At 40.4% G+C, this 12,543-nt stretch overlaps 1 protein-coding gene across 6 annotated transcripts in view; it reads right to left on the reverse strand.

Annotated features, from left to right (window-relative positions):
* Positions 1–12,543, reverse strand: part of SCOC (short coiled-coil protein) — a 37,689-nt gene that overhangs the window by 2,447 nt on the left and 22,699 nt on the right. For 3 of the 6 annotated variants that reach the window (XM_069556864.1, XM_069556862.1, XM_069556863.1), the window contains one exon: positions 528–599. In XM_069556864.1, the coding sequence (XP_069412965.1) occupies positions 528–599 (72 nt within the window). Of the gene's footprint in view, positions 1–527; positions 600–8,516; positions 8,698–12,543 lie in introns of those variants that run through there. The other 3 variants (XM_069556861.1, XM_069556860.1, XM_069556865.1) reach the window with 2 other exon arrangements.

Raw genomic sequence — 12,543 nt, forward strand, 5'->3', positions numbered from 1 at the left:
TGCAAAATGTTTTACATTTATTATCTTCCTTGACTTTATACAAAAGCCCTGTAAAATAAAAGATGGATCCTACATCACAGATGACACCACCAAAGTGAAGGTAAAGTGCTTTACCAACATCTTACAGTTAAAAAATGGAAAGAAAGTGAAAGTGAAGTCGCTCAGTCGTGTCCGACTCTTTGCGACCCTGTGGACTGTAGCCCACCAGGCTCCTCTGTCCATGGGATTCTCCAGGCAAGAATACTGGAGTGGGTTGCCATTTCCTTCTCCAGGGGATCTTCCCAACCCAGGGATCGAACTCGGGTCTCCTGCATTGCAGGCAGACGCTTTATCCTCTGAGCCACCAGGGAAGCCCTAAAGAATGGAAGCTGCCTTAAATTCTTTCTAGAACTAGATAGGATTATAAATAAGTACAAGTGGCCAAGATCCAAGCCTTCCTTCTAAATACTGCTTCTCTGCTCTTTCCAGTTCTTAACAAAGCAATGTGTCTGCCACAAAACATATAAAAAGGAAAACAAAGAACATACCATCCATGTCAGCATTCATCATCTTCGGTAACAAACTTCTGTGCCTTGGATACAAAATTCTTGATGAATGGTCTGCAATAAGAAAAAGAAACATAGATATCACTCAGTCCAAAACAGATATTAAATCTCCTTTACACATTGTACTATTAAAGAATTAACTAAATACAAATGGAATAAAAATAACGTTTGATAAAACTACCCCAAGTCTTCCCACTTAGCCAGCATTAGGGCTGTTCTCCCGCACATCTTTTACACATGGTTTTAATTCTCTGGTTCTTTGTACTTCAGAGAAGGTTTTAGGTGAGACATGTAGATGGGTATAGATGCACACACACATACACACACACACACACAGACAGATGACCCTTCAACAAGGTTTTAAACCATGCAGGTCTACTTACATTCAGATTTTTTTCAATAAACACTATTACAGAACTACTCGACCTGCAGTTGATTCAATCTGCAGATGTGGAATTGGATATATGACGGGTTGACTATAAAGTTGTATGTGGATTTTCAATTGTGCAGAGGGTCAGCACCCCGATCTCCTTGTTGTTGAAGGGTCAACTGAATAAAAATGTGTGTATACACACGTCTGCTGATACATATATCCAAACAGACTGATCACAAAAATTTTTCTCAAAAATCCTGTAAGTTATTCAATCCTTTATAGTATTTGAAGACCATACAAATTACTCCTCTCCATTTAATCAAAGTGTCTTCTTAATTGAAGAGGAAGAGTGTTAGCAGTGAAAACTTTATTTAGCCCTTGCCCAAGAGAAGAAGAGCACTTTCATACCACTTCAAGTACTTGTCTGGGAGGGACGACAGAGATAACAGTCAAAAGCAAAAGTAAGTGACTTTGGGACTACTCAGCAACAACAGCCATCAACTTGGCTATTTCCCCTGTTATATAATACAGGTATCCCCAGGTTTTTTTTTTAAGTTTTACTTAATGCCAGTGCACTTGTATAAAAGACCTACATTAGGACCTGGTTTTGCTAAACAAAAGAAATCTGCGAGGGTTTTCGCTTTCATGAAAAAAAGGCAAAAAGCAAAAAATGCCTTCAGTGTTTGTTTAGCAACAGGGTGTTAGAACAGCGCTCACTGTGAGCAGTGAGTGATACCACCAAGCTCCTGCCCCGAGAACTACACTCAGCATCTCAGCATCAGGCTGCCATAGCTCTGAACTGTGTCTGTGAGTATCTAAACTATGCCTGTGAGCATCTGTCCTTTCTGTTTTGTGCATCTGTTAGCAAGGTGTGTCCTAAGACAACTGCTTCATCACTTTATGCCATTTCAGCTTCTAAGAGGTAGGAACGGTCTCCTTTCAGAGAGTAAGGAGAAACCTGTATATTAAATGCTCCAAATATCTAATATTCAGTCTTTTTAAAAATACACCTGAAATAGGATTTTCATGACAGCTGAGAAGAGACGATACACAAGTCAAAGCAACAGATAAATACAAAATCAATGCACTCGATTTTACAGTCACATCTAGTATAGGGATGGGATATACTTCTTTGCCTCTGTTTTCATCTAATACTAAAACCAAAAAGTCTTCCATAAAAGCAAAGTGTTCCAGACTGATTAATGTAGTAGGTAAGGAAAAGAAGCCCGTTTCTGAAATTCTGGCCACATATAACCCAAACAATCGAAAACTCTACGCATGGCTCATCAACAGCTTGACTTTGTCTGAAAAAATTTAATAAGGCAGTAAAATGGGGTGGAGGGGATTTATTAAAGGAAAAATTATTCTCAGAAAAGCACATCAAGATTGGGGAGGACGGAGAGCACAAAATTAGGGCATGAGGACAGTGCTACAGGATGTATCACGTAACCTGAGAGAACACTACTCACACCACAGTCCATGTAAGGCTGCCCTGAGGGCTGAACAGTGCAAAATCTGCCCAACTGTATGTAGCATCCCTGTGCAAAATGGCATTCCCCTTCAATAAAGTAGACCAGAGCACTACCAGCAGTCTCTACATGATGACAACAAAAAGACAAGTAGCCCATTTTTCTTACTGTGATGTGATCAAATAGATGGGTCTCAAAACACTACTAGGACATATTCTAAGTCTTTCAGGAAACTTAGAGTAATAAACAGATTTATTGTATATATGGGATCAAAAGATTTGTTGAGCTCTTCATAGCAAAGTATTTCAGCCATGGATTTTACTTCCTTCAAAACAGGACCAATCCTCAAACTTTGCAATGCCTACATTAGCACAGTAGTATGTTCTAATATGCTCTCAACACAAGATTGACTTTTTCAACCATAAAATTCTTTTTCTCAGTCTATAGTTACCATCAAATCAATCATCTATATCATGTGTGCTCTTAAAAGAGTTAATTTTCAACTCCTGCTCGTACACATGAATCCAAATCTGACATGAAAAGAGAGACTCCACACCAAAGTATCTCAAGTGTGGGAACACTGAAATAAACATGAGGTGCTAAGGCTGGTCTGTTCATCCAAAATGTACCTTAGCTCTCCACAATGGATACAATTGTCTGGGATTCCTCAATTGTGACCTAAGCTGAGGTCAGATCTCATAAAACTTTTTCAAAAGTCACAGTAAATTTTGGTGCCTATCTTTACCTAACCTTGGTCAGTAGAAGAGATCTAGAATTATTTTGATAATTAAGTCCAGGAAGCAGAAGTATGGAGGGAACAAGGATCTAGAAACGTGGCAAGTATTAGTATAGGCCCATTTTCCATACCCACACAGTCAGCCGTGACCAAAGGCTATCATCTTACCAAATACACCTCTACTTTCTTTACTGGCACGGCCAACAGGACCATAACATCCTGTCCATAAGAAGCAATTTGCGTGAATGCTAAGTCCCTTCAGTCATGTCTGACTCTGTGCAACCCTGTCTGTCCACAGGATTCTCCAGGCAAGAATATGGGAGTGGGTTGCCACGCCCTCCTCCAGGGGATCTGACCCATGGATCAAACACACATCTCTTGTGCCTTCTGCATTGGCACATGGGTTCTTTACCACTAGCGCCACCTGGCAAGCTAAAGAGGCAGTTTAGCACAGGGATTAAGAGCATGGATTTAGACAGTTGCTGTTGTTCAGTCACCCAGTAGTGTTACAGGCTCTTGGCGACCCCATGGACTGCAGCACGCCAGGCCTCCCTGTTCCTCACCATCTCCCCAAGCGTGCCCAAGTTCATGGCCATTGCATTGGTGATGCCATCCAGCCATCTCATCCTCTAACGCCCTCTTCTCCTTCTGTCCTGTAAGTCCCCACTGGATTTAGATTATAGTGATAGTGAAGTTGCTCAGTCGTGTCTGACTCTTTGCAACCCCGTGGACTGTAGCCTACCAGGTTTCTCCGTCCATGGGATTCTCCAGGCAAGAATACTGGGGTGGGTTACCATTTCCTTCTCCAGGGGATCTTCCCGACCCAGGGATCGAACCCGAATGTCCCACATTGGAGGCAGACAATTTAACCTATGAGCGACCAGGGAAGCCCGTATTTGGATTCAAATCCCACCTCTCCTATTTATAAGATCTGGAACCTTAGCTAAACACTCAGTCTCAGGTTCTCCATCTGTAAAATGAGGTTAAAAACAGTATGTACCTCACAGTTTTGTTGTGAGAATTTCATGAGTTGATGTATTTAATGTGGGTGTTGTTGCAGTCACATTATATACGGAGCCACCTGGGGAGCCCAATATATAATGTGACTGCACAATACTCAGTAATGTTAGCTACTGTCCTCTTCATCAGAGGGGACTGGAATGCCAAGGTAGGAAGTCAAGAAACACCTGGAGTACCAGGCAAATTTGGCCTTGGAGGACAGGATGAAACAAGGCAAAGGCCAACCGAGTTTTGCCAACAGCATGCACTGGTCATAGCAAACACCCTCTTCCAACAACACAAGAGAAGACTCTACACATGGGACATCACCAGATGGTCAATACCGAAATCAGATTGACTGTATTCTTTGCAGCGAAAGATGGAGAAGTTCTATACAGTCAGCAAAAACAAGACTGGGAGCTGACTGGCTCAGATCATGAACTCCTTATTGCCAAATTCAGACTTAAACTGAAGAAAGTATGGAAAACCACTAGACCATTCAGTGAAGTGTAGTCGCTCAGTCGTGTCCGACTCTTTGCGACCCCATGGACTGTAGCCCATCAAGCTTCTCTTCTCCATCCATGGGATTTTCCAGGCAAGAGTGCTGGAGTGGATTGCCATTTCCTTCTCTAGGGGATCCTCCCAACCCAGGAATCGAACACAGGCCTCTCACATTGCAGGCAGACGCCTCACCGTCTGAGCCACCAGGGAAGCTTCCAAAGAACACTTAAGGCCATTAAAAAGATAAAGAGAAAAAGGTTAGCAACCCCATGGACTGTAGCCAATCAGGCTCCTCCATCCATGGGATTTTCCAGGCAAGAGTGCTGGAGTGGATTGCCATTTCCTTCTCCAAGACCATTCAGGTATGACCTAAATCAAATCCCTTACGATTATACAGTAGAAGTGACAAATAGATTCCAGGGATTAGATCTGATAGAGTGCCTGAAGAACTATGGACGGAGGTTCATGATATTGTACAGGAGGCAGGGAGCAAGACCATCCCCACGGAAAAGGAATGCAAAATGGTTGTCTGAGGAAGCCTTACAAATGGCTGTGAATAGAAGACAAGTGAAAGGCAAAGGAGAAAAGGAAAGATATACACATTTGAATGCAGAGTTCCAAAGAACAGCAAGGAGAAATAAAAAAGCCTTCCTCGGCCATCAATGCAAAGAAATAGAGGAAAACAATAGAATGGGAAAGTCTACAGATCTCTTTAAGAAAATTAGAGATACTAAGGGAACACTTCATGCAAAGATGGACACAATAAAGGACAGAAATGGTAGGGACCTAACAGAAGCAGAAGAAATTAAGAAGAGGTGGCAAGAATACACAGAAGAACTATACAAAAAAGATCTTCATGACCCAGATAATCATGATGGTGTGATCACTCACCTAGAGCCAGACATCCTGAAATGTTAAATCAAGTGGGCCTTAGGAAGCATCATTACGAACAAAGCTAGTGGAGGTGACAGAATTCCAGTTGAGCTATTTCAAATCCTAAAAGATGCTGCTGTGAAAGTGCTGCACTCAATATGCTAGCAAATTTGGAAAACTCAGCAGTGGCCACAGGACTGGAAAAGGTCAATATTCATTCTAATCCCTAAGAAAGGCAATGCCAAAGAATGATCAAACTACTGCACAATTGCACTCATCTCACACACTAGTAAAGTAATGCTCAAAATTCTCCAAGCCAGGCTTTAACAACATGTGAACTGTGGACTTCCAGATGTTCAAGTTGGTTTTAGAAAAGGCAGAAGAACCAGAGATCAAATTGCCAACATCTGCTGGATCATCAAAAAAGCAAGAAGAGTTTCAGAAAAAACATTTATTTCTCTTTACTGTCTATGCCAAAGCCTTTGACTGTGTGGATCACAATAAACTGTGGAAAATTCTTAAAGAGATGGCAATACCAGACCACCTGACCTGCCTCTTGAGAAATCTGTATGCAGGTCAGGAAGCAACAGCACTGGACATAGAACAACAGACTGGTTCCAAATCGGGAAAGGAGCAAGTCAAGGCTGTATATTGTCACCCTGCTTATTTAACTTCTATGCAGAGTACATCACGAGACACGCTGGGCTGGAAGAAACACAAGCTGGAATCAAGATTGCTGGGAGAAATATCAATAACCTCAGATATGCAGATGACACCACTGTTATGACAGAAAGTAAAGAACTAAAGAGCCTCTGAATGAAAGTGAAAGAGGAGACTGAAAAAGTTGGCTTAAAACTCAACATTCAGAAAACTAAGACCATGGCATACGGTCCCAACATTTCATGGCAAATAGATGGGGAAACAGTGGAAACAGTGACAGACTTTATTTTGGCTCCAAAAATCATTGCAGTTGGTGACTGCAGCCATGAAATTAAAAGACGCTTGCTTCTTGGAAGAAAAGTTATGAAAAACCTAGACAGCTATTAAAAGCAGAGACATTACTTTGCCAACAAAGGTCCGTCTAGTCAAGGTTATGGTTTGTCCAGTGGTCATGTATGGATGTGAGAGTTGGACTATAAAGCTGAGCACCAAAGAATTGATGCTTTTGAACTGTGGTGTTGGAGAAGACTCTTGAGAGTCCCTTGGACTGCAAGGAGATCCAACCAGTCCATCTTAAAGGAAATCAGTCCTGAAAGTTCACTGGAAGGACTGATGCTGACGCTGAAACTCCAACACTTGGCTACTTAATGCGAAAAGCTGACTCATTTGAAAAGACCCTGATGTTGGGAAAGATTGAAGGCAGGAGGAGAAGAGGGCAACAGAGGATGAGATAGTTGGATGGCATCAACGACTTGATGGACATGAGTTTGAGCAAGCTCTGGGAGCTGGTGATGGGACAGGGAGGCCTGGCGTGCTGCAGTCCATGGGGTCACAAAGAGTCTGACGCAACTGAGCGACTGAACTGAAATGTATTGTCTCTGCCTTTAGCTCTAAGACAAGTCACAAGAAGAATTTTAGAAAAAAAATCTAAAATCTAAATCTCATTTTCACAAATAAGCCAGGGCCAAGACGATAATAGCTTACCCAAGATCATAGTAGTTACACAGAGCCAAGACTACATATAGTCAACATCCCAGTCTAGTATTTCCCACATCATCACTGGTATGCTCACATCTGAGACCTGAGCTTTTGAGACTTTTCTCTGATAGCCACAACCACTCACTTTTCTACATCTAACACTGATTTTCATCATCTATGATCCATTTATTAATGAACTGGTAAGACTACTAAAAGTAACTGTGTTTTAATATACTAAATGTTTTACACATATTACTAGTTCATCAAATCAATAGGACATGGCAATTTATAAATGTGGACACAGTCTCAGAAAGGCTACGTATTTTGTCTTAGATTTCACAGCCAAAGTCTGTATCAAGAATTTGAACTCAGATCTAACTATAAAATCCCTGCATTACATAACAGAAGGCACTTTAACATGACCTTAATCTAAATTTGCAAAACATTCTACAACCCTTGATGTCAAATTTTCTTGCTATTTCTGCTATCTAAAAACCTAAACGTAAGTTCCATACCCTTCAAGTGGCATCGACTTTCAACAAAGTTTTTTCAGGTACCTTCAAATTCTGACTTGTTCTGGTTAAATAAATCCAGTTTTAAATTCTGCAAAAGGGATTGAGTGCCCAAACAAGGATTTGCTCATAAACGGATCCCCAGAGTGGCTAGCTATACTGGCTTTAATCAATGAATGAGTACAGGCACAGAATATAAAAGCATAGCTTTGGATTCTCAGGTACAGATTCAGCGTTGGAAACATAGCATCTGTCCTTAATGTTATTACGTCATAGTACCAGAATCGATACATTAAATAACAAAACCCTGTCTTTCAGGGATGTCTCTTGTTTCTCCTCCAATCCTAATTCCCCTAGATGTGTCTATGAGGACTTTGAGAGATGCTCATTGAGAAACTAACCCGAGAGCGTCTTTCAGAGCCTGAAAAGATGCCGCCAATCCTGGTTTTACCGCTCATTTGCCTCCCTCCCCGCCTGGGCGTCCTCTCCCCCCATCTCCGAGTTCTCAGCAGGTCCAGGCGTGCCAGGTCCCATCCCACCCGAACACAGTCCCATTTCAGGGCTGGACAGAGTCCTTAGACTCCGGAGCGGAGGGGACAAGGCGACAGGAAGTCCCCGCGAACGACCGCCGGCGACCCTCCACAAAGGAACCTCTGGGCCCAGTATTGAGAGGATGAGAAAGAGAGGTTGCGCAGGAGTTCTCCGGGGAGCCAGGCCTCAGCCGCCCACCAAATGCCCAGGCGCTCTTCCCGGGTCCCCGATGCGCCGGCCAGCGTCCAGCCCACCCCGCCCTCCAGGCTCTCAGCAGTATCGAGGCCGCAATTCCAGCCGCCCGAGGCCGGGCCCTTCGAGGTCCACGACTACCCTCACCTGCCTTCTGAGGCCCCGGCAGGGGGAGGGTTCCGTAGGACGCCTCAGGCCTGGACACTTGGACCAACTGGCACCGGCAGCCCCGCCCTATCCGCCCACAGAGCGTGCGCAGAGACAGGAGTCCCGCCCCTGCCAGCCCTGTTGCCAGCCAATCACCACTCAATAAAACACGCCTGCGCATTAGCTTCCCGACGCCCCAATCGTCCTATCCCAAAGCCTCAGGATCCACCTTTGGCCATAACAAAAGGACAGTGGTATCCAATCAGAGTTGAGATCGTTGTAGGCGGGTCCGGGAAGAGCAAAAGCCAATGACAGTACATTAGCTAAGCTAAGCGTGTGAAAGCCTGTCCGGTAGAGGCAGCTTCTGAAGTCTCAGCGGGTCCCTGAAAATCTGGGTCAAGAAATCTGTGGAAAATTCTGACAGCTGTCAGGAAGGAGGTCGGTAAAACTGAACTCTGCGCCAGAGAGAGAAATCCTTCAAATTTAAGACAAGGGCGTGTGTGGACATAATAGCAGAGAAAGTACGGTGGTTTTCAATTCTAAAAGCAGACTTTGCCATATTTTTAATTTTCCAAATCGGAAAGCTCTTTAAGTGTAACTCTAACGGATAGTTCATCTTCATATCTTCCCCCTACTTAAAATCCATTAGTGCGCCCGACCACTTTATAATATTTTATTTTTTTACAGTAAGAGAATATTTTGTTTTTTAATAATATTTTAGAATTGAGAAAATACCTTAATACTACTTTGGTATAGAGCACTTTTGCTCACTTTATAATATTTGATCCTCCCAGCAACCCACAGAAAGAAGCTTAAGAGTAAACTAATGTCCTGCTCAAGGTCATAGACGCGGTGTGAAATGCTGTGTGCGAACCTTTGGGATGTAATGTTATTGACTTGATACCAATCACACATACCCAGCACGTGACACAAAGCAGCATCCTGTTTTGTGGTTGTTATTGTTTTTCCAATTCAAATGTGTTTATTGTTTAATTTTTTATTTTTTCTTAAGTTATGGATGAAAGTATGATAACACATTTACAGGACACTGGGAAAATACAGAACAGTTACATATAGTTCCACTGTATATTACAATGATTTTTTTAAGTAGATGAATTAAAATTTTTGGTTGGAGTTTCAGTATCAAACTCTTAAAAGTTAACAATGAATAGACAGAAAAGTAGAAGGATATAGTAGGCCTGAAAAGCACTATGAACCAATTAAACATAATGAAGATTTATACAATTTTCACACAACAGTAGGATACAAATTCTGTTTGAGTTCCCATAGACTAAAAACCATATCCTGCTTGTTTTTAACATTTGTTATTGTTTTGGCTTTGACACTTTCTCCTGAGTTGTAGAGGTGAGCCTTACATCTACTTGGTTTTTTAACTTTTTACTTCTAGCACAGTTTGCTGACCTTCAGCCTTACTTCCTTTAAGGAATATATAAAAAAAAATTTCCATTCAGTGTTTGAGAACTATACCTTCCACTGGAACTAAGATGGACACCATGAGGAAAATTTACTAGACTTCAATGCAGGAACTAAGTAAATGGGAAATAAGAAAGGGGCAACATAAGTCTAATAGTGTCAAAATGAGCATCTAGAGAGGATGTGTGTGGGCAGCATTCAAAGAATAATAAGAATTTTTCCAGGTTATGGGGTAGTTGAATTAGATTCAAGAACACTTATTCTTGAACAGGAATTCCATACCTGGATACATCATGGTGAAACTGCAGAACACCAAAGACTAAGAGAACTATTAAAAGCAGATGTCACCCCCCCAGATGAACAGGTTTGGGGGGGTGTTTTTTCTTTTGGTTTTAAATAGGGTAAAACATACATAAAAGATTTACCACATAAATAACTGTTTTAAAGTGTACAGTTCAGTAGTGCTAAGCATATTCTCGTTGGTGTGCAGTCAATCCCCAGAACTTTATTCACCTTTCAAAACTGAGACTCTGTGCCCATTGAACAACAACTCCCCACGTCACCTCTACTGCTAGCCCCTAGCAACCATCACTCTTTCTGTCTCTATCAACTATTTTAGGCACCTTATTTAAGTGGAATCATACAGTATTTGTCTTTTGTGACTAACCTATTTTGCTTAGCATAACATCCTCAAAGTTTATCCATGTTGTTCTTGTGTTAGAATTTCTTCTTCTTTAGGGTTGAATATTAGTTCATTGCATGTGTATACCACATTTTATCCATTCATCCTTCAGTGGACACTTGAGTTGTACATGACTTTCAGCTATTATGAATGCTGCTATGAATGCAATATATACAAACATCTCTTTGATACTCTGCTTTCAGTTCTTTTGAGTATATAACCACAAGTGGACTTGCTAGATCATATTGAAATTCTATTTTTAAAGCAACTTTTTCAAATGCAGTATTAACACAAAGACAGACATAAAGAAAGTTAGAAAGGCAAGTGCCTGTACCTGGAAGTTGGTATCCAATTAAAGGTGTTTGGTAAGGAAGAAATGTTAATGAAGTTGTGGGAAAAACAATTGTTTCCTCTTCTTCATAGTAAAATTGGCACAATAACTTTGTTAATGTGCTATAGAAAAGACAGATTATGGTGGTTTTAGTTAAACTGGCTATTCATATAAAAATATGAGATTAGATCCTGATTTCACACCACAAATAAAATTGAATTACAAATGAAATAAATATGCAGTGTGAAGTAAATATGCATTCTGAACTTTTAGGAAAAAGTAAGTATCTTTATGACATCACTGTAAGGAGGAATTTGTTCAGCCAGACAAAACAGTACCATTCGTTAGGAAAGATTTAAATTTTGATTGTTTTATACACAGACAGAAGACATTTTAAATAAAAAGCAAGCCACAGACTGAAAGAATAAAGTTCTGAAAATATAAAGAATCTTAACAAAGATGAAAAATGTAACTCATGTACACCCGTGGCTGATTCATGTCAATGTATGGCAAAACCAATACAGTATTATAAAGCAAAATAAACTAGAAATTAAAATTTTTTAAAAAATGTATTCAAATAACATAAACAGGCAACTCACAAAAGAGGAAAACTTAGTGATCAGAAAGATTTTTTTAATGTTTACCTTCACTAGTATTGAGGAGATTGATATTAAAACAAGATAAAGGGATCAGCTCATTAAAAAGATACAAATCCTAACAGCTACAAAATGGCACTGAAGCAAAAACTGATAGAACTGAAATAAGAAACTAGCCCACAGCAGCAGTTGGAAAGTGCATGGCTTCCCTCTCTATAATTTGTGAAGCAAATGTGCAGAAGATCTATGAGGATACAGATCCCGCCTGAAGCTTGCCCTCACATTAGACTCACCTGGAAATCTCCTAATGACGTCAAAGAACAAGAGTTATTAAATGATACACCCCACCTTTATTAAAATTTTAGTCTTTAGGGTGGGATACTGGCATTAATACTTTTGGAATTTACAAAAGTGGTTTCAACAGAGTGGGATCTATTGATATAGAAGACCTGAATGAAAATTCTATCGATATATTTAACCTATTTGACATTTCTAGAACATTCCACCCAATAACTAGAACACATGTCTTCTTTTTAAATGCACATGGAATATTCACAAAAATGGACCATAAAACAACCTCAACAAAGTTTAAATGATTAAAGTCATGACAAAATATTTTCTCTGCCCCTAAAGAAATTAAACTAGAAATCAATAACAAAAAGGTATTTTTTAAAAACCCAAGTAATTGGAAATTAAACTACATGCTTCTAAACAAAATGTGAGTCACAAGAGAAATTAGAAAATATTTTTAATTAAAATGTAAACATGTCAGATTTATGAGCTGCAATGGAAAGAAGTGCTTTGAGATATTTCCTTGCCACTAAATGCTTATATGAGAAAACAAGGGAGGTCTCAAAATAAGAATCCAAGTGTTCACTTGAAGAAATTAGGAAAAGAAGGACAAATTAAACTCAAAAGAAGCAGTTGGAAAGAAATAATATAGAGAAAAACTAATCATGTTGAAAAACTTTAAAACAGTAGAAA

This window comes from Ovis canadensis, chromosome 17, assembly GCF_042477335.2.
Source record: "Ovis canadensis isolate MfBH-ARS-UI-01 breed Bighorn chromosome 17, ARS-UI_OviCan_v2, whole genome shotgun sequence".
NCBI classification, from domain to species: domain Eukaryota; kingdom Metazoa; phylum Chordata; class Mammalia; order Artiodactyla; family Bovidae; genus Ovis; species Ovis canadensis.